This window comes from Triticum urartu, chromosome 7 (genome assembly GCF_003073215.2).
Source record: "Triticum urartu cultivar G1812 chromosome 7, Tu2.1, whole genome shotgun sequence".
Lineage (NCBI taxonomy): Eukaryota > Viridiplantae > Streptophyta > Magnoliopsida > Poales > Poaceae > Triticum > Triticum urartu.
The window spans coordinates 221,726,343-221,748,392 of NC_053028.1; the positions used below are offsets into that span (position 1 = coordinate 221,726,343).

General features: G+C 44.2%; 1 protein-coding gene and 1 long non-coding RNA gene across 4 annotated transcripts; both read right to left on the minus strand.

Moving 5' to 3' along the window:
* Positions 1-8,035: 8,035 nt before the first annotated feature.
* Positions 8,036-11,506, minus strand: LOC125521334. 3 transcript variants are annotated; one of them, XM_048686394.1, is made up of 4 exons: positions 11,040-11,506; positions 10,412-10,495; positions 9,632-9,744; positions 8,036-8,500 (listed from the first exon to the last, which is right to left on the minus strand). In XM_048686394.1, the coding sequence occupies exons 1-4, from the start codon at positions 11,211-11,213 to the stop codon at positions 8,470-8,472; spliced, it is 402 nt and encodes a 133-aa protein (XP_048542351.1). In that variant the 5' UTR covers positions 11,214-11,506; the 3' UTR covers positions 8,036-8,469. The 3 variants fall into 3 exon arrangements, with proteins under 3 accessions (XP_048542351.1, XP_048542350.1, XP_048542349.1); XM_048686393.1 differs by lacking the exon at positions 8,036-8,500 and adding an exon at positions 8,507-9,496; XM_048686392.1 differs by lacking the exons at positions 8,036-8,500; positions 9,632-9,744 and adding an exon at positions 9,770-10,034.
* A 7-nt stretch (positions 11,507-11,513) lies between these two features.
* Positions 11,514-13,255, minus strand: LOC125521335. Its single transcript, XR_007289209.1, has 3 exons — positions 12,811-13,255; positions 12,612-12,724; positions 11,514-11,581 (listed from the first exon to the last, which is right to left on the minus strand). It is a non-coding gene; the product is annotated as an uncharacterized LOC125521335 (long non-coding RNA).
* Between the last annotated feature and the right edge of the window lie 8,795 nt (positions 13,256-22,050).

The window sequence follows — 22,050 nt, forward strand, 5'->3', positions numbered from 1 at the left end:
TTTCCGCTCAAGGATTTCATATTTTTCCTTTTCCTCGGTGACGAGGGTTTCGAGTTCCTTAATGGTGATGGTGTGCTTACTCACCATCTCCATAAGCATACGAAACATAGTGAGCTTCTTTCCTTTGAGGGAGCACATGAACTTATTTAGTTTAGCAAGCATAGGATCATCTATATCATCATCCTCATGACTATCCTCCGCATCAAGATACTCATCACTAGGAGTAGGAGGAGTGAAAAGAGGAGGATTTGATCGTGGAGTTACCTTGACCTTGTCGAGAGAGCTTTGGTCATTTCCTTCTTCTACCACGGCCTTTGCCATTAAGCACTTGTGAGCGTTGCCCTTGTAGTCCTTCATATAGTTGTAGGTGACAACATCACCACTCTTGTTGACTAGCCTCAACGTGTTATGAGAATCTTGAGCAACTCCGGCAACACCACTAACATCATCCGGATCGGATTCTTCTTGAGCAACCATTGCTTTCCCATCTCTCTTCTTGATCTTGGAGTTCAAAGGATTTGGCAACTTCTTCTTGGGAAAGGTCTTGGGAAACCTTGATTTATCCTCCCTCTTCTCATAAGGACACTCATTGGAGAAGTGGTTGGTTTCTTCATAGTTGTAGCATTTTCTTACTTTCTTGTTTTGAAATCTTCCCTTGAATTTTCCCGCGCTAAACTTCTTGACAAAGAGAGCCATGTCTTCATATGAAGGGCCCTCATCGGATTCAACCTCATCACCATCTTCATCATCTTCTTCTTCTTCTTCTTCACTTTTCTCATCTTCACATACATGCTTGGCCTTCAATGCAAGATTGATCTTTGATGTTGGAGTACCATGCATGGCAAGATGTTTTGTGGCATTTGCCTTTGACTCTTCAAATAGTTGGAAGGTGGATATGATGTCATCTGTAGTCATTTCCTTGAAGGCATGGTGTTGTCTTATGTCCCACACCATTTGGTGGTGATATGGGGCAAGAGCATGAAGCAACTTGTCCACAAGAAATCGCTTAGTCATGTTTAATCCATCTTGTGTCTTGTCACACTCACACGACTCAATGTCAGCAGTGAGAGTCATGAGACGCTCAAGGAGTTGATTGGGAGTTTCACCTTTCTCCATACAAAAGTTTTGCAATTTCCCCCTTGGCAATTTCATATTGAGCACTCTGGAGGGTGGAGGTACCGATTTTGGATCTTATAATACTTTCCCATAGTTCCTTTGCACTTGTGATGTGTATGAAAGGTCTCCTTTGCTTTTCAACCATACCTCTCCTTATACACATGGTTGTAGTGTCATTGAGATTCTTGTCATAAATTTCTCTTGGTGTAGGATTCTTTGGATCAACCACATGGTAACCATACTCCAAGATATCCAGCATCCCATCATTTCCATATCGAAGATGATCCTACATAGCAACTCTCCACAAGGCAAAATCGGCAGTGGCATCAAGTAAAGGAGGTTTGCCTTGAGGATTATATTTTGGTTTCTCAACTTGGGGTCTTGCATAAAGCCAAGGAACACTGGAGTGATCATTGTTAGGAGGTTGTTGACCAAGTGACGGAGTAGGCACAGTTGGCCTTGAAGCCGCACCACCAGAAAGCGGTGCATGCACCATGGACAATGTGGCTAGTCTCATTTGGACCAAGGCCTCAAGAGAAGCATCATGCTCCTCTTTTTTCTTAGCAAGGGCCCGTTCCAGATCCTCAGAAGTAAAGGACTTGACTTCTGAAGAAGCCTCACCTTTATCTTTCAGATCTGTAACAAGGGGAGTCCCATCGGGGTTCATCTCGCTCTAGGGCGGTTAAGCCACAAGAATAGAGCATGAGGCTCTGATACCAATTGAAAGGATTGAGATGGACCTAGAGGGGGGTGAATAGGTCCGATTACAAATTTTAATTATTACTTAGCAATTTTAGGCAATAATGCGGAATATGAAGATGAGCCTAACAATTGCAAGTGTAGTACAAGGAGCTAAGCAGGATAAACAAGTATCACAAGTATGTAAGTAAGCAAGCACAAGATGATACAAGTAAGTGCTAAGAGACAAGTAACCACAAGTGGAGAGTTAGGGTTAGGAATAACCGCAACTCCGGGAGACGAGGATGTATGCCGATGTTCACTTCCTTGGAGGGAAGCTACGTCACCATTAGAGAGGTGGATGTTACCACGAAGGCACACCAACGCCACGAAGGCTCACCCTATTCTCTCTTTGAGACAACACCGCGAAGGCGTTTCTCAATCACTAGTGGCAGACCTTGAGGTGGTCTCCAAACCCTCACAAACTTTTCCGGGGGGTAATCACAATGGTCGATTCCTCTCCGAAAGACTCCTACCGCTTAGGAGTATCCAACCTCCAAGAGTAACAAGAACGATGGGGAAAAGCTCAAGACTTACTCAAATCACGAATTCCTTTGGTGCAAAGAAGGGGAAGGAGTGGATCTATCAATTGATTGGAGAACTTCTCTCAAGTGCTCTCAAATCCCTTGGGGATCTAAGATTTTGTGTGGAAGAGTGAGAGAGTGAGTGAAATGTGTTATTAGCAAGCTCAAAGTGAATGGTCAGCCTCATCCCGTGAGGGGGAGAAGGCTATATATAGTGGAAGTGGGAAAAGTAACCGTTTGAGCAACACAAGTGCAGGAGGCGTCGGACGTCCGGACAAGACCGGACGTCCGGTGGCACAGATAGTCCGGACGTCCGACAGACGTCGGTCGTCCGGTCGCTGGAGAAACACAAGCCATGAATTAGCATACAGCTAACGGACGTCCGGACCGTTTTGGTCGTCCGGTGACCGGACATCCGTAGAGGACCGGATATCCGTAAAAACTGTTCTGTTGAGTAAGTGTCGGACGTCCGGAGCAGAACGGACGTCCGTGGACCAGACGTCCAGAGAAGGTCGGACATCCGTGAATTTTGTCGTGTGAAGAAACACCGGACGACCGACGGGAGCCGGAAGACCGGTCAGCTGAAAGGGATCGGACGTCAGTAACGTACCGGACGTCCGGAGGAAAATGGAGTTGTGGGTTTTGAGCAAATCTTTCACTAGATCCATCGATCCCCTCTTAATAGTGTGGGATCCCTATACTCAAGAACAAACCGTAAACAAAGCCAACGCTATTGTCTTGTATCTCCAATCTTGAGCTATATGCATTTGTCTTTAATCATGATCCACACACGGCCTGATACATAATCCTGAGATATAATTGATAAACATGATTAGTCCCATACATGCATGTTGTCATCAACATCAAAATAAGATTAAGGGCATGATTGCACTTTCAGGCGGCTCGTGTGCTAGGGCAGGCTCCTGGGCACTGGCGATCTCGCAGACGAATATTAGAAAAAAAGGTGAGTTTTTTTGCTGGTAAAAAAAGAAGAAGGTGAGGTTGTATCTTGTTAGGTGGGTTTCCATTGGCCGTGGAAATCATACCTGGCCGATCTAATGGGGCTGCCTGCAGCTTCAAACTCGAGCAGATTGCTGCATAATAATCTTGTTGTAGCCTGGCTGATCTGTGAATATTTGATTGTAGGTGAAGGAGGGACGGCCGCCCACTCGATGATGTTGATCAGGGCGGCGAGGGAGCCCAACAGGGAGGCATCGATGCGGTGTAGGGCAGCCATGATCCGATGCAAGGATCAAGTTCGCCATGCAGGGCTGACGAGGAAAGGCAAGGAGAGGAGCGAAGGACACGATTAGGTTCAGTTTCCTTATTTACGAGTTGGTTAGATGGTTAGATTAGCGTGATTTTGAGGGGCTTCATAGGCGGGACGGAGAGTTTCATATTTTCATCTGGTGGAATACAGTCAGTCTATGTAAACTACTAGGCGCACACCAGATCTCGAATAAATTAATGATGACTATTAGATGATGTCGTGCGGGCTTCATCCCATGGTGGTGACGTGGGTGATGTGGTTGTGGACATTTTTCGGGATGCACGTAAGAAAGTTCTTATTTGATTGTTTAATAGTAGTGGAGATATACCATTCAGCACACTGGGAGTTCATGGGCCGGCCCACTATGGGCAGCCGTGTGCCCAGTTTGCTTTGGCGGCGCTAAAGGCGCCGATTAGGAGCACCCGACGCAATTAGCGTCCAATATGAAATTCCAGCATAATGTTCACGCAATTTATGTAAGTGTTTATTGAATTTAATAATGTTCATTAATTTGAAAAAAAGTGCTCACACGTTTAAAATTTGTCCATCACATTTTTCTAAAATGTTCATGAAAATGTACAAAGTTTTCACGTAATTTGTAGAAATTGTTCAGATCACTTATAAAATTGTCCAGGATCCTGAAAAAACATGCATTTAGTTTTGTTTCGTGAAATTTAAAAAAATATGCAATGTGCATTTTGCAAATGTTCAACATGTACCCAGATAAGAATGTTCAAAATGTATTAAAAAATATACAATGTATATCTGAAAATATAGGATATGTATATGAAAATGTTAATATATATGAAAAAGGTTGGCATGTATTTTAAAAATATAAAGAAAAGAAAAAAATGAAAATAAAATGTTATAAAGAAAAACACACAAAAATGAGTGGAACCTTCCCGAAACAGGTGGAAGGTTCCACGAACTGGTCTTGGAAGCTTCCAACGTCTCCAACGTATCTATAAATTTTTACTGTTTCATGCTATTATATTATTTGTTTTGGATGTTTTATATGAATTAATATGTTATTTTATATTATTTTTTGGACTAACTTATTAACTCAGAGCCCAGTGCCAATTTCTGCTTTTTTTCCTTGTTTTTTAGTTTAGCAAAAAAGGAATATCAAACGGAATAAAATTTTACGATGATTTTTCTTGGACCAGAAGACACACATAGGACTTGAGAACCAAGTCAGAAGAGTCCTGACGCTGCGGCAGGGTGCAGGACACGCCCTGGGGGGGGGGAGGGGCTCGGAGCTCCTCTAACCCTAAATTCTCAAATATTCCCAAACCCTCATAAGCATCCACGAAAATACTTTTCCGCCGCCGCAACCTTCTGTTCCCATAAGATCCCATCTTGGGGCCTTTTCGGGCGATCTGCGGGAGGGGGATTCGATTACGGAGGGCATCTACATCAACCCTATTGCCATTCCGATGAAACGTGAGTAGTTTACCTCAGACCTACAGGTCCATAGCTAGTAGCTAGATGGCTTCTTCTCTCTCTTTGTTCTTTTATACCATGTTCTCCTTGATGTTCTTGGAGTTCTATCCGATGTAATCTTCTTTTGCGGTGTGTTTGTCGAGATCCGATGAATTGTGGATTTATGATCAGATTATCTATAAATATTATTTAAATCTTCTCTGAATTCTTATATGCATGATTTGATATCTTTGTATTTCTCTTTGAAATATCGGTTTGGTTTGGCCAACTAGATTGCTATTTCTTGCAATGGGAGAGGTGCTTAGTTTTGGCCTTTTGGGTTCAACCTTGCGTGATTTCACCCAGTGACAAAGTAGGGATAGCGAGACACGTATTGTATTGTTGCCATCAAGGATAAAAAGATGAGGTTTTCATCATATTGCTTGATTTTATCCCTAGATGCATGTTGGATAGCGGTCGATGTGTGGAGTAATAGTAGTAGATGCAGGCAGGAGTCGGTCTACTTGACATGGACGTGATGCCTATATGCATAATCCTTGCCTTGGATATCGTCATAACTTTGTGTTTTTTATCAATTGCTCAACAGTAATTTGTTCACACATCGTATTATTTGCCTTCAGGAGAGAAGTCTCTAGTGAAATCTATGCTCCCGGGTCTATTTTCCATCATATATTTTCAGATATATAAACCCCAAAACCCAAGAATACCTTGTTGCAATTTATTTACTTTTATTTAGTTTTACATTTTAGTAATCTTTTATACATATTTCTATCAGATCACCATTGCAATTGACCGAAGGGATTGACAACCCCTTTATCGCGTTGGGTGCAAGTGTTTGATTGTTTGTGCAGGTGCATAGATTGGAGATTTGCTTGTACCTCCTACTGGTTTGATACATTGGTTCTTTAACTGAGGGAAATACTTATCTCTATTTTGCTGCATCACCCTTTCCTCTTCAAGAAAAAAACAATGCAAGCTCAAGAAGTAGCAACAGAGCCGACCCACTTTTCTCTATTTGTGTAATCGAGACATAGCCTTTGCACTTATGTTCCTTGTATAGTGAGTAGACCGACGAGAAGCGCGTGTCACCTCGTGTTGACTGATGAAAAAGCGATAAAGAAAAAAGTGTACGCGCACACGCGTTTGTGTGTTCTATATCAGCAGCTAGGTGTGCTTGTGAGACTTCAAAGCTTGAATTAACTAAGAAGTTTGTACGGATCCGAAGATCACCAATTTCGTAAATATCTACCTGAGTAAGGCTAGACCTTCATGATCATATGCAATAGTGGAATATGTTGATGTTGGTTCCTCCTTCGTGGAACCTCCCTGCGTATTGTCGTCCGTGGACCTTGCAGCCGAGATCTCCATAATCTTATAATCCTTGTGCTTTGAAGCCTCCATTAATGTTGAGCCTCTCCGTGTTGCGTTATCCTAACCCTTCCTATTTACTTTTGCAAATTATTTTTCGTTGCTTTACTCTTTGTCGACTTGCATGTATAGGAAGTCCTAGTCAACCGGTAGCTAAACTTAAAATTGTAAAGCATTTAAATCTTAAATGAAGTTCCTGTATGTTGTGATTTTAGTCTATTCACCCCTCCCCCTCTAGACATATTAAATGATCTAGTGTGGTGATCCTTCTTCTTGCTCTTTGGCCACAATGTCACCATATCATAATCACAAAAAGCTCGGGGCGATGCATGGATTGACTGATGTTCCTTCATCCGTCTTCACACAGGTCCCACACTATGGTTTTTAATGCCTTGAGTTTATCGCTTGTTTTTAGGTGGACAAGTGGATTTGCATAGCCATCGTCACTCGACGAATGCTGTGACAGGGGAGTGATGAAGTTCAAGGTTATCAACTATGATGGTAGAGCCGTGGACCTTTAGTTATCCTTTTGCTTTCCATCAGACAATCATCCACGATTGTATCCTTGTCGTATTTGTATCAGCTTCCTTAACATTTAACTAGTACAATGCCCGTGCGTTGCCACGGACTTTTGAAATATTTTGCTGGAGTAATATAAACATAATGCATGTTAAACTTCACATGCTAGAGAAAAGATAACACGGACACAATCAGGTAATAATTGAAGTACACTTTACATGCAATGTAAATTGATAACAGAAAGGCAATTTGAAGATGTATACATATGACTGATTATTCAACTAAAAATCTTTACAAATTAAGATCTACTTGATGTGCTTAAGAAATTCTCACAATATCAAAAATATTGTTTTTAGCACCATTCGCATAATATTTGAGTAAGTATAATAAAAACTTCTTCCTCGAATCATACCCATTTCACACAAGCAATATATGTAGTTAGAACAAATACTTCACGTCAAATGTCTTAAAATATGTAATAGAGAGTACTCACGGTACAAACCGGACGAACAATTCTTTACCATCCCACCATAGCATAAAATAAAAAGTAAAATAGCCGGACACATCCCTGCCATTTCCTAAATTAATTTTATCTTGAATATAGTGATAAAAAATGCCTGTATTTTGAATGTTATGATAATGAAATATATAAACTTACCAGTCTATACTCGTTGGAATACCAAGCGGAAATAACGCTGTCATCTAGATACATCTGAATGCACGTGCGTTGCCATGGAACAACAAGTTTAATACATTAATAAAAAATCATTTTAATTCACAACATGTCACTTGCAGCTTATGATTTCTTTGGAACAAATATCATTATGTATTACTGTTAGACAAAATCATGATTACTCTTAAGACAAAATCCATGACTGCATTCAAATTTGAGGTGGTATAATTTTATGACACATAACACGTATATTATCAATTAAATTTGGTGGTCAAAGTTAAATCACACAGAGAGTATATACACGCTACTTTTCTTACAAAATTTGATCTATGAATACATCTTCTCTTCCCCCTTGCAATCCATCTCCTCAGCTTTGCCGCAAGCTTTTTTTGCAATAAAAGCCACACTTTAATAAGAAAATGAGAAGTACAGCATTTGGTAATAACCACACATTCAACAATGGACTTGAATGTCACTAACTCTGCTCTGCACTACAACAGGATCTGCCTTTGCCATACACGACGCTTCCAGCAACATCACAACAAATGCTCTGTCAGCTAACAATCATAGAAACATCTGTCATAATGGTTAAATGGTGCTTTTGTTGACACTTGTATACATATCGTCGACATATTTCAATGGGCATACACTACTTGCCATGTGTTACATCAAAATATATGACCACAACATCTGCTCTCCTTCCCCTCCTTCCGTCTGCCACCGAGACAGGGACCTAGACTTTGTGCTGCTCTTATTGATTTAATGAAAAACGTTATTTATCTCGGTTAGAACACAAATGCTTAGATAGCATCTGCATGTCAGGTAAGGATAATGTGGCTTGGATAGCATCTGCAAGTTAGGGAAGAATTATGCGACCGTGTAATATTTGGACAGGAACAAAAGTCATGAAAACCTAAAAGTAAAGTTCATGAAGACACAAACGATAGTCTTATCACTTCTCAGGTTTTAACTTTCTTATTAGTGTACCAAATTGGCTCAAATATCTACCTATAGTCTGAAAAATAAGAATGAACGAGATCACGCAATCAAGATGGAGGTTGTCATGCATTTTTCTCTGTGCAGATCATCAACATGAATAAACAGGTACATAAACAGAAAAATGATGAAATGGAACTTATTCAGCCGATTGGTCTTAGAGCATTGTATAAAATTGATACTCCCTCTGATCCATACTACTTGTCTCAAACAGATGTATCTAGCATTGATATACGTCTAGATACATCCGTTTTAGCGACAACTAATATGGATCAGTGGGAGTAATAGATCATGCAGTCAAGTGAACAATGGACAAAGCACTAAACATTCCTTGGGTGCTCACACACTCGACAAGTGGACAGTACTCTTAAATAACTATGATAAAGGGATTTCATCCAAAAATACTATGTTGCAGAAGATGTTCTGGAATATATCAATCTAAAGGAGCTAAATTATCAAAGCTATAGAATGATTGGCTCGGTATCTTGTCTACAATTTAAGATTAACAATTATTTGATAGTTTCTCATCAAGCGGGGCTTTACATACTGACCGTTCCATTCTTGACGTGGAGTTCAAACGGCGCAGTGAGAATTTATACTCAAAAATTAAGATGACGTACTGACATGCAAGTTCAATTTAAAGGTTAACTTCAATGCCAACCATAAATCGACTGGAAGTGCATCTACGCATGGATGTTATGGAGCTTTCAGGTAGTAACAATAAAGTGCAGAGATAATAGTGTACCTCTAAATGTAAGACCATCCAAGTAACAATATTTTTGTTGTCAGTACAAATGCAGTTGAAGTTGCCAAAATAATTCATCTTCTTGGTCCATAAAAGAGGAGAAACTTAACACCAAAACATCTTATCATAAGTGATCCAAGTTGTTTTCTTGCGAGAGTGGGAATTCTTGGAATATCCTTTAACCAAATAGTGTGAAATGTACATCACTTTATTCAGGGGGTTCGTTTGATGGAATTTACCTTTTCACATAGCAGGAGCAGAAATCTGTGAGGATGAATGTCTCCATGATTTGTGACAGGAGAACTATAGCCCGCCAGCACGAAGCCAACATACAGCCACGAGTAAGCAAAACCTACAGAAGACATTTTAGTAGTTTAACGATCAAAGCTGCCACAAAAAAGTCTATGACATCCCAGCTTTTTTATTCTTATAAAAGAAAAGTACCAGGAACACCTGCGTTTTACAGGGCAAACTAATGGCAGAGGTAAAAACAAATCCCCACGGATCAACACAACAGCCTGCTGGGAACAAAAGAGCATGGAGCAGGCGCACACATAAAAAAATAGAAGTGCAGTCCATCATATATAGACTTGGTTTTTGTCTTGAACAACTCAAGCAGCTTCCAAGTGGACACATGTACACCTGTATTTGGAATTTAGAATTCCTTGAGATGCCATCATGAGCAAGTATCAGTTTTGATCCATAAAACACATGGTCTCTCTTTTTCTAATCATTATACATCCTATAACATCATTAAATGTTATCAATCTATATCTATAAAAGATGCAAAATATCAATCAAATTACGATCTCAAATTTGGAATGAAAGTGAAATCGAGTCATGATATCTCGCTGAATTCGACATTGCATATGTTGTCCAACTTGAGTTCAAGTAGTCACCAGCAAGACCCTGCTAACTAACCTCGTACAAAACCTTTATCTCTAGATCTAAATTGGCGAACTTGCACGGAAATTGGAACTAATTTTTAGCATAGAGGGAAAGGGGAGAGGAGCACTCACCTGCCATGTTGCATGACCTTCATCGACCCAGCAGCATTCCAAGCCAAGATATGCCCTCAGTGTTCTAAAAATCTGCAGAACATCCTGTAAAAAACATTAAGTGTATCCTACATACAGAACAGGAGCAAGATCGATGCATGCCTCTAAAATCAAGAACCACTAAATCTGATTCATACACAAAAGAACATGGGAGAGCTTATGACATCCTGCTAGGCTACATCCAGCACCACCCCTCCACCACGACCTCCTCGTCAGTCCCGTGACCAGTAGCCACATTAACGTGAGGAGACGCGGGGGTGCAGACCGGCGAATATAAACGATGCATGTAACAGTTGAGATATAGAAAAATAAAGAGAATCACTCAAACTGGGAGGGCCAGGATGTTGTTCTGTAGGCGATAATGGATTAGTGAAATAAAGCCCGGGGGGACCCTATTTCATCATAATGGATCCGTGAAATCTGTGGACAAGAAAAGAGATTCACCACGGGTGACTTTCATGTTAACTGAAACTACACAGTAACTGGCAAGCTTTATAAAAGATGCAAGCCTTAGTATTCGTTCAAGATCATAATAAGAAATTGTAATTTAAGGTAAAGACGTCTCAGCAAGTTCATGAGTTGGCCTCACCTCGGAGCATCCCAACAGAAGCCAACCCACAGCCAGGCGCATCAGCACGATCAAATGCGTGTACGACGGTGGACGTCTCATACACGGTTGTCTGATAACCGATGGACAAAGGAGGAGAGCCTCATCAGTAGCATCATGGTGGATTTCACACCTTGTGCTCCGCCCAACGAACATGGACGCCGCCGGCGGCGGCCCGATGGAGCTCGAACCCGAGAGACTCTGCTGCTTGCTAGGAGGGGTCAGGGAGGGTCGGAGCACATGAGCATTGACGTGAAGAGAGAGTATACAACTCAAGTGTGCAATCAAGCAGTATTCAACTCAAAGTCATTAGCCAACAAATTCCCTGTACCAAGCGATACGGTTTCTTAGGCTCAGACTTGCTTTCCCCAGCGTGTGTGGCGGTTGAGACATCAAACTTTTTGGAGGAAGGCCATTGTCACTGCGAGAAGACGGAGCTAGTCATGCCTCCTTTTGGCTTCTCTGGCCAGTGGCGCCATAATACGACCAAGAGTGTTATACCCAGCAGGAGCAGTCATCTCGTCCTCCAAAAACAAAGCCAATATTTATATACAATTTACAGAGATACAAAACCAAGCTTGGAGTAACTTTTATAACACATGCACTAACGATGAACAAAAAATAAAAGAAAAAAGTATATTTTTCATCCCTCAATTCTTCGTGAAGTCTAAATTTGGTCCCTTAACTCCAAAACCGGACAACATGCACCCTTAACTACTGAAACGGGACAAGATTCATCCCTGGTCACGGTTTTGACCGGTTTTGGTGTTGTCACACCCCGGTTTTGACCGTGCCGACTCAAATCCGCGTACATTTTCTAATTCCGCTTAATGTTTTCAAATTCGGGTACTTTTTCAAATACGTGAACTTTTAAAAAAATTGTGTACCTTTTCCAAATCCGCGTACTTTTTTCAAGTACACATATTTTTTTAATCCACGTACTTTTTTAAAGTTCATGTGGTTTTTTCAAATTCATGTAATTTTTTAAAATTGATGTACTTATTCATATTCGCGTACATTTTTTTGGATTTGAAAATTTTATGCGAACTTGAAAACGTACGCGGATTTGAATTTCTTTCACGCAAAATAGAAAAAAAATGTGTGGAGTTGAAAAATTATGTCAACTTGAAACAACTATCTGAATTTCAAACAAAGTTCATGGATTGGAAAAGGAACATGGATTAAAAAACTACACCAACTTTACAAAGTATGCGGATTTGAAACAAGTACGTGAATTTCAAAAACACTTCATAGATTTGAAAAAAAACTTGGATTTGATAAAATTACACGAACTTGAAAAATACACTGATTTGAAAAAAGTACACAAATTTCAAAAAGTTCATGGATATGAAAAAATTAGACGAATTTGAGTCAGCACCGGTCAAAACCGGGGTCAGTCAACACTAAAACCGGTCAAAATCGAGAGCAGGGACGAACCTTGTCCAGTTTCGTTAGTTGGGGGTGCAAGTTGTCCGGTTTCGAAGTTGAGGGACCAAATCTAGACTTCACGCAAAGTTGAGGGACGAAAAGTATACTTTTTCAAAATAAAATAACCTGCTGCAGTAGAAGTAGAACGTTGTTGTCACCGTGAAATGTAGACTGGACATCAGATTCAGCTTTGAAAACTCAGTCTTCAAACCTTGGCCACCACAGGCCTCACGAAACTACTGATAAAAGTGAAAGAAAATCCAGTGAGAACCACCGATCCGTGTAGAAAAAGATATACTCAATTATTTTAACATTTTCACAATACCTGAATTGTGGTCATATTCTGCCAGGTTAGTGTAGCTTTCAGAGCACTTGAGTAAACGTGTATCGCCTAACTAATTTAAGGTGTTCTCTTCACGTCCATATTTTCCTGAATGCATAAAGGTTATATAATTAATGTTCTGGCTGAAATTGAACTTCTCCTATTGGGTTCACCTACATTTTTTTTTGAGAAAGTTCTTTCCATTTTTCTCTCCTCTCTAATTTTTTTTGATATATTATGCTGCAAATTTCTTGATTATTCTTTGCTGCAAAATGTCAGGCTCACTTAGTTGTAACAGGATTTGGGAAAAACTGCTTATAGTGGTATTTAATCAATCTGCTTTGTTTCTTCTATGGATTTATAGCATGAAGAATCAATATGAGAAAATAGATATAACTAAATCCCATGATTTCTTCGGAAAATGAATGTTTACAAACTGCAATTCACATGTATAGGACATCATCAGACAATGTTATACTTACAGTTCTAATACCTAGTACATAGATCACGCCAAGGATCTGACAAATATTACTGGAGAAGGGCAGAAGGTGGTCATGAAAATCTAGCGTGATTGCTCAAGCAGTTCGTATCTATACACAATTTAATTTATATATGTGCTAGGAGGATCGATGCACCAGCGTGATTGCTGAAGCAACAACAATGCAGTAGGCTAGGTAAGAAATGGTGTGATGTGATTCCTGAATTTTCCTTACCGATCGGAGAGGCTCTGCTCTGTGCTGCTACAACTATGATTACACAGTACTGTAATCTGAATTCCCCTGCATTAATATGACCAAAACCAAATATTGTACAATAGCCAACTAAATACAGTTGTTTTCATTCAAATGCAGGTCCATTAATTGACGACAGGGAAGTTGTGCGAACCTGAAGAAAATGTGTCTGCCCGTGGTCGGATTGCCGGAAAGTTGTGGAGTTTGGTGCGTCCGTCCAGAGCAAGGGACGTGCAGGCCGGGACGTGGAGCAGGGGACGGGCAGGCCGACGTGTCAGTGTCCCGGCGTGGAGGGCGGTCTCGTTTGGCCGGCATGGAACATGCATGGAGTTCGACCCAGCTGGCCGCCCGCAGCTGACAATGGGCTAGGCAGACCGGCGGCGCGCGACGGTTGGTGACGTCGGTAGCCTACGGGACTCACCGGCTGTGTGAGTGGCCATGGCGAGGACCTCAATCAGTCGTCTGGCAAGCCCGTAGAGCTTGGGGATGTGGGGATTCCTCCGGCCAGGGAGGAGAGAGGAGCGGCTCTAAAAATTGTATGGAAAATCTCTACATACATAATGCAAACCCCTTTTGCAGGGACATGAAAAGGCTGATAGTAGTTCTATAGTGGCATATATCAAATAGCTTTACTGGCACAACCGTACATGCCCTAAATACAGCAGAATTCTTTCAGTCTTGAGCACATGACGAAAAAACAAACTTGCGATGGGGCTTGTGGAGTTGTGGTGGAGGTTGTTAATTACCTGATGCAGTGGCCACACGCGCGCTAGTTGAGGGCTCACGGTGCACGTTGGATTGGCGACCTGGACCTCGAGGGCCTTGGCTCTGTCAGGAGGAGGTCCCGAGTTCCTGCCGAGGACAGCCTGACGGGGGAGACGCACGGCCGCTCGTGCTGCCCGCAACGTGACCACGCCCTGCCCTAGGGTTCCGCGACGGCGGCAGCGTCGTCCACAGCCACACCCTCCCTGAGTCCTGCCCTGAACTGGGGTTGTGAGATGGCGGCAGTGGCGGAGGTCTCTGAGGTTGGAGAGGGGCAAGATGTAGGACGGCGGATGCTGGAGCTATGGCGGCGACGGCGTCATCCCACAATCACGACCTAGGAAAAGGATTGAGGAGGGATTGGATCGAGAGAGCAGTTGGATTGGCGGCGTCGTCTTCCCTGTGAGGTCCGCGGCGGCGAGATCGCCCCTCCCCTGTCAGGTTCGCGGCGGCGAGATCGCCCCTCCCCTGTCAGGTCCGCGGCGACGAGATCGCGTCTTTCCTGTGAGGTCAGCGGCGGCTAGATCGCCCCTCCCCTGTCAGGTCTGTTGGAAATATGCCCTAGTGGCAATAATAAATTAGTTATTATTATTATATTTCATTGTTCATGATAATCGTTTATTATCCATGCTAGAATTGTATTGATAGGAAACTCAGATACATGTGTGGATACATAGACAACAACATGTCCCTAGTAAGCCTTCTAGTTGACTAGCTCGTTGATCAATAGATGGTTATGGTTTCCTGACCATGGACATTGGATGTCGTTGATAACGGGATCACATCATTAGGAGAATGATGTGATGGACAAGACCCAATCCTAAGCCTAGCACAAAGATCGTGTAGTTCATTTGCTAAAGCTTTTCTAATGTCAAGTATCATTTCCTTAGACCATGAGATTGTGCAACTCCCGGATACCGTAGGAGTGCTTTGGGTGTGCCAAACGTCACAACGTAACTGGGTGGCTATAAAGGTCCACTACAGGTATCTCCGAAAGTGTCTGTTGGGTTGGCACGAATCGAGACTGGGATTTGTCACTCCGTGTAAACGGAGAGGTATCTCTGGGCCCACTCGGTAGGACATCATCATAATGTGCACAATGTGATCAAGGAGTTGATCACGGGATGATGTGTTACGGAACGAGTAAAGAGACTTGCCGGTAACGAGATTGAACAAGGTATCGGGATACCGACGATCGAATCTCGGGCAAGTATCATACCGATGGACAAAGGGAATTGTATACGGGATTGATTAAGTCCTTGACATCGTGGTTCATCCGATGAGATCATCGTGGAACATGTGGGAGCCAACATGGGTATCTAGATCCCGCTGTTGGTTATTGACCAGAGAGTTGTCTCGGTCATGTCTGCATGGTTCCCGAACCCGTAGGGTCTACACACTTAAGGTTCGATGACGCTGGGGTTATAGAGAAAGTATGTACGCGGTTACCTAATGTTGTTCGGAGTCCCGGATGAGATCCCGGACGTCACGAGGAGTTCCGGAATGGTCCGGAGGTAAAGATTGATATATAGGAAGTATGGTTTTGGCCACCGGAAGTGTTCCGGGCATCACCGATAGTGTACCGGGACCACCGGGAGGGTTCCGGTGGTCCACCAAGTGGGGCCACCAGCCCTGGAGGGCTGCATGGGCCAAGTGTGGGAGAGGACCAGCCCCAGGTGGGCTGGTGCGCCCCCCACCAAGGCCCAAGGCGCAAGGGGGAGTGGAAGGGGGCAAACCCTAGGCTTAGATGGGCCTAAGGCCCACCTAGTGGTGCGCCCCCCTCTCTCCCCCCTTGGCCCCCCTAGATGGGATCTAGGGCTGGCCGCCACTCCTAGGGGTGGAAACCTAGGTGGGGGCGCAACCCCTCCCCTCCCCTATATATACTTAAGGTTTTGGGCTGCCATAGAGACGATTTAATCTCCTTCTTGGCGCAGCCCTACCCCTCTCCCTCCTCGTCTCTTGCGGTGCTTGGCGAAGCCCTGCTGGAGTACCACGCTCCTCCACTACCACCACGCCGTCGTGCTGCTGCTGGATGGAGTCCCGTCGTGCTGCTGCTGGATGGAGTCTTCCCTAACCTCTCCTTCTCCCCTTGCTGGATCAAGGCGTAGGAGACGTCACCGGGCTGTACGTGTGTTGAACACGGAGGTGCCGTCCGTTCGCCACTAGGATCATCGGTGATTTGGATCACGACGAGTACGACTCCATCAACCCCGTTCACTTGAACGCTTCCGCTTAGTGATCTACAAGGGTATGTAGATGCACTCTCCTTCCCCTCGTTGCTAGATTACTCCATAGATTGATCTTGGTGATGCGTAGAAAATTTTGAATTTCTGCTACGTTCCCCAACAGTGGCATCATGAGCCAGGTTTATGCGTAGTTTCTATGCACGAGTAGAACACAAAGCAGTTGTGGGCGTCGATATTGTCAATTTACTTGCCGTTACTAGTCTTATCTTGATTCGGCGGCATCGTGGATGAAGCGGCCCGGACCGACCTTACACGTACTCTTACGTGAGACTGGTTCCACTGACTGACATGCACTAGTTGCATAAGGTGGCTAGCAGGTGTCTGTCTCTCCCACTTTAGTCGGATCGGATTCGATGAAAAGGGTCCTTATGAAGGGTAAATAGAAATTGGCATATCATGTTGTGGTTTTGCCGTAGGTAAGAAACGTTCTTGCTAGAAACCTATAGCAGCCACGTAAAAACTTGCAACAACAATTAGAGGACGTCTAACTTGTTTTTGCAGCATATGCCTTGTGATGTGATATGGCCAAAAGGTTGTGATGAATGATATATGTGATGTATGAGATTGATCATGTTCTTGTAATAGGAATCATGACTTGCATGTCGATGAGTATGACAACCGGCAGGAGCCATAGGAGTTGTCTTAATTTATTTATGACCTGCGTGTCAACTTAAACGTCATGTAGTTACTTTACTTTATTGTTAAAGCGTTAGCCATAGTAGTAGAAGTAATAGATGACGAGACAACTTCAAGAAGACACAATGATGGAGATCATGGTGTCATGTCGGTGACAACGATGATCATGGAGCCCCGAAGATGGAGATCAAAAGGAGCAAAATGATATTGGCCATATCATGTCACTATTTGATTGCATGTGATGTTTATCATGTTTTACATCTTATTTGCTTAGAACGACGGTAGCTTAAATAAGATGATCCCTCACTAAAATTTCAAGAAAAGTGTTCCCCCTAACTGTGCACCGTTGGGAAGGTTCGTTGTTTTGAAGCACCACGTGATGATCGGGTGTGATAGATTCTAACGTTCGAATACAATGGGTGTAAGCCAGATTTACACAGCAAAAACACTTAGGTTGACTTGACGAGCCTAGCATGTACAGACATGGCCTCGGAACACGGAAGACCGAAAGGTCGAGCATGAGTCGTATAGAAGATACGATCAACATGAAGATGTTCACCGATGTTGACTAGTCCGTCTCACGTGATGATCGGACACGGCCTAGTTGACTCGGATCATGTTTCACTTAGATGACTAGAGGGATGTCTATCTGAGTGGGAGTTCATTAAATAATTTGATTAGATGAACTCAATTATCATGAACATAGTCTAAATTGTCTTTGCAAATATGTTGTAGATAAATAGCTCACGTTGTAGCTCCCTGTTTCAATACGTTCCTAGAGAAAGACCAAGTTGAAAGATATTGTAAGCACTGATGCGGACTAGGTCCGTAGTCTGAGGAGTGTCCTCATTGCTACACAGAAGTCTTACGTCTTTGATGCACCGCTCGATGTGCAAACCCCTACAACGTCGTCTGTGGATGTTGTGAACACCTGACAGACACGTCCTGATGACTACTTGATAGTTTAGTGCACCATACTTTATGGCTTAGAATCGGGATTCCAATGACGTTTTGAACGCCATAGAACATTCGAGATGTTCCAAGAGCTGAAATTGGGATTTCAGGCTCATGCCCGTTTTGAGAGGTATGAGACCTCTGCCAAGTTCTTTTACCAACAAGATGGAGGAGAATAGCTCAGCGAGTGAGCATGTGCTCAGAATGTCTGGGTGCTACAATCACTTAAATCAAGTGGGAGTTAAACTTCCAGATAAGATAGTGATTGATAGAGTTCTCTAGCCACTATCACTAAGCTGCTAGATCTTCGTGATGAACTATGACATGCAAGGGATGGAGTTGATCCCGAAGCTGTTCGCGGTGCTTAAGACCGCAAAAGGTAGAAATCAAGAAGGAGCATCAAGTGTTGATGGTTTAACAAGACCACTGGTTTCAAGAAGGGCAAGGGTGTAACGCCACGAGACCGATGTGCCAGGTGTCCGCCAGTTATTCGCTGTTGTTGCCTTGTCATTTGCTTGCGTGTCATGCATCTCATATCATGTCATCATGTGCATTGCATTTGCATACGTGTTCGTCTCATGCATCCGAGCATTTTCCCCGTTGTCCGTTTTACAATCCGGCGCTTCGTTCTCCTCCGGTGGTCATTTCTACCTTTCTTTCATGTGTGGGGATTAAACATTTCCGGAATGGACCGAGACTTGCCAAGCGGCCTTGGTTTACTACCGGTAGACCGCCTGTCAAGTTTCGTACCATTTGAACTTCGTTTGATACTCCAACGGTTAACCGAGGGACCGAGAAGGCCTCGTGTGTGTTGCAGCCCAACACCCTTCCAATTTGGCCCAAAACCCACCTAACTCTGCTCCATCATCTCGGTCGTTCGATCACGATCGCGTGGCCGAAAACCGCACCTCATTTGGACTCTCTTAGCTCCCTCTATGCCTATATATACACCCCCCCTCCGAAATTCGCGGTTCATTCTTCCCCTAACCCTAAAAATTCTTAGATCCGCGCCGCCGGACATTTCTCCCACCACCGGCCGGACATGTCCGCTGCCTCCGCCACCTCTCTCCGCCCAATGAGAGCGCGACACGTCACCCCGCCGCCGCTTCCCCTCCACTCACCGCGCGCCACGTCAGCGCCCAGCCTCCCCACTTCGCCGTCGGGCCCGGAAAGCCCGCAACCGGCCCGCGCGGGTCCATCTCCTCGCGCCGCCGCCCGGGAGGCGCCGCCTTCGTCCTTCTCGACGCCGTCCGCCGCCCGCCGCCTGTCTCCACCGCGCTTCGACCCCGCCGTACTTCTCCCGTGCCGCCACCTACCAAGCTCCCCGTTGGCCCCGTCTTGCCGCGTCATCGCCGGATCCGGGCCTTCCCTCGTCGGATCCGCCTCTCCCCATCCCCGCTGCTTCCCGTGCCGCAGCCGGGGAAGCCCCGCCGTCCCTCGCCGGCTTCACCATCGGGCGCCGCCGCCCCTGCCTCCCCGATCCGGTCGGGATCGAGGGAGACGAGCCCCTCCTCGTGGGCCTCCGCACCAGCCCAGCTCGCCCGCGCCCCCGCGAAGGCCCAGCTCCCCGCGGTCCAGCCTCCCACGCCTCCAGGCCCAGATCGCCCGCGCCCGAGTGGGCCACCTCCTCCGAACCGGGCCAGATCCATCTCCCACCGGCCTGCTTCCCCAGCGCGAGCGCCCCAAGGCCCAGCTCCAGCCGGCCTCGCCTCGGCCTCCGTCCTCTTCATTTTGGGCCGCGCCTCCAAGGCCCAGGGTGAGCAGCCCCCGATTTTCCTTTGATTGGGCTTCATGATCTAGATGCAGCCCGATGACGTTTTTTTTTCAGATATGTGAATTTGTCCAATTATCCGCAGGATTGCAGTTTTACAGAAAAGACCCTCATGTTCATGCATATTATAACTCACAATTCGTGCATCGGATTAAAATGAATTTTATATGAAACTTGCTCAGAATTTTGTGTAGATTAATAGTATCCAACTTTAATCTATGTTTAAAATGATTAAAATGTTGTTTGCATTAATTTGCTCCTATGCCATGTTAAAATGATTTAATTCATAACTAATTAACCGTAGCTCCGAATTAAACAAACTTTATATGTAAATGGGGTAGAAAAATGCCTAGTTTAACGTGGTGGCATCATCTTGCATGTTTAACAACTCTAAAATATTGTTTAGGGCAGAACAGTACCAAACCTAATTTATGCTCATGAGGAGTTTCCGGATTTGTTGTTCGTTGCTTCCGGCCTCATTTAACCTTGACTAGATAGGTAGTTTTCATTTGCTTCACCATCTTGCCATGCTTAACAACATTTAATATTGTTGGGTACATAAACGAGAGAGAACTAAATAATTGATGTGGTGTTTTGTCAATATGCATCCCGATGCATATTGAGCTTCCACTTAATTTGTAGTTTTGCTTGTGCACTTTGCCATGCCATGCATATTTAAATCGGACATGCATCATACTCGATTGTGCATCATGCCATGTTGATGTGTTGGTTGTTTACCATGTTGTTTGCTCTTTTCCGGTGATTGCTTCTTCGGGTTGGTTCCGTTAACGTCGTGATTGTGAGGATCCGTTCGACTACGTCCGTTTGTCTTCTTCATGGACTCGTTCTTCTTCCTTGCGGGATTTCAGGCAAGATGATCATACCCTCGAAATCACTACTATCTTTGCTATGCTAGTTTGCTCGCTCTTTGCTATGCCAATGCTACGATGCCTACCTTTTGCTTGTCAGCCTCCCAAATTGCCATGTCAAACCTCTAACCCACCATGTCCTAGCAAACCGTTGATTGGCTATGTTACCGCTTTGCTCAGCCCCTCTTATAGCGTTGTTAGTTGCAGGTGAAGATTGAAGTGTGTTCCTTGTTGGAACATGGAGATGTTGTTCCTTGTGGGAACATGTTTACTTGTTGGGATATCATAATATATCTTTTTAATTAATGCATCTATATACTTGGTAAAGGGTGGAAGGCTCGGCCTTATGCCTGGTGTTTTGTTCCACTCTTGCCGCCCTAGTTTCCGTCATATCGGTGTTATGTTCCCGGATTTTGCGTCCCTTACGCGGTTGGGCTATAATGGGAACCCCTTGACAGTTCGCCTTAAGTAAAGCTCTTCCAGCAATGCCCAACATTGGTTTTACCATTTGCCACCTAGCCTTTTCTTTTCCCTTGGGAGTCGCGCTCCCGAGGGTCATCATTATTTTACCCCCCGGGCCAGTGCTCCTCTGAGTGTTGGTCCAACTTGTCAGCTGCCGGTGGCCACCAGGGGCAACTCTGGGCTGGCCTACCGGAAGTTTGGACGATCCGGTGTGCCCTGAGAAAGAGATATGTGCAGCTCCTATCGGGATTTGTCGGCACATTCGGGCGGTGGTGCTGGTTTAGTTTTACCCTGTCGAAATGTCTTGTTGTACCGGGATACTGAGTCTGATCGGAACGTCTCGGGTGGAGGTCTATTCCTTCGTTGACCGTGAGAGCTTGTTATGGGCTAAGTTGGGACACCCTGCAGGGATTTGAACTTTCGAAAGTCGTGCCTGCGGTTATGGGCAGATGGGAATTTGTTAACGTCCGGTTGTAGAAAACCTAAACTTGACCTTAATTAAAATGAATCAACAGCGTGTGTAACCGTGATGGTCTCTTTCCGGCGGAGTCCGGGAAGTGAACACGGTTGTTGGAGTTATGCTTGACGTAGGTAGTCCAGGATCACTTCTTGATCATACTTTTATCGACCGTGCTTTGCCTTCTCTTCTCGCTCTCATTTGCGTATGTTAGCCACCATATGTGCTAGTCGCTTGCTGCAGCTCCACCTCATACTTTTACCTTACCCATAAGCTTATATAGTCTTGATCGCGAGGGTGCGAGATTGCTGAGTCCCCGTGGCTCACAGATACTTCCAAAACCAGCTTACAGGTG

Coding starts and splice junctions, on each gene's coding strand:
- LOC125521334 (XM_048686392.1), bottom strand. CDS start 11,213: ATGTTCGTTGGGCGGAGCACAAGGTGTGAAATCCACCATGATGCTACT. Junction 10,496..11,039: donor TTCTGTTGGGATGCTCCGAG/GTGAGGCCAACT, acceptor TGTTTTTTACAG/GATGTTCTGCAGATTTTTAG. Junction 10,035..10,411: donor AAGGTCATGCAACATGGCAG/GTGAGTGCTCCT, acceptor TTCCAAATACAG/GTGTACATGTGTCCACTTGG.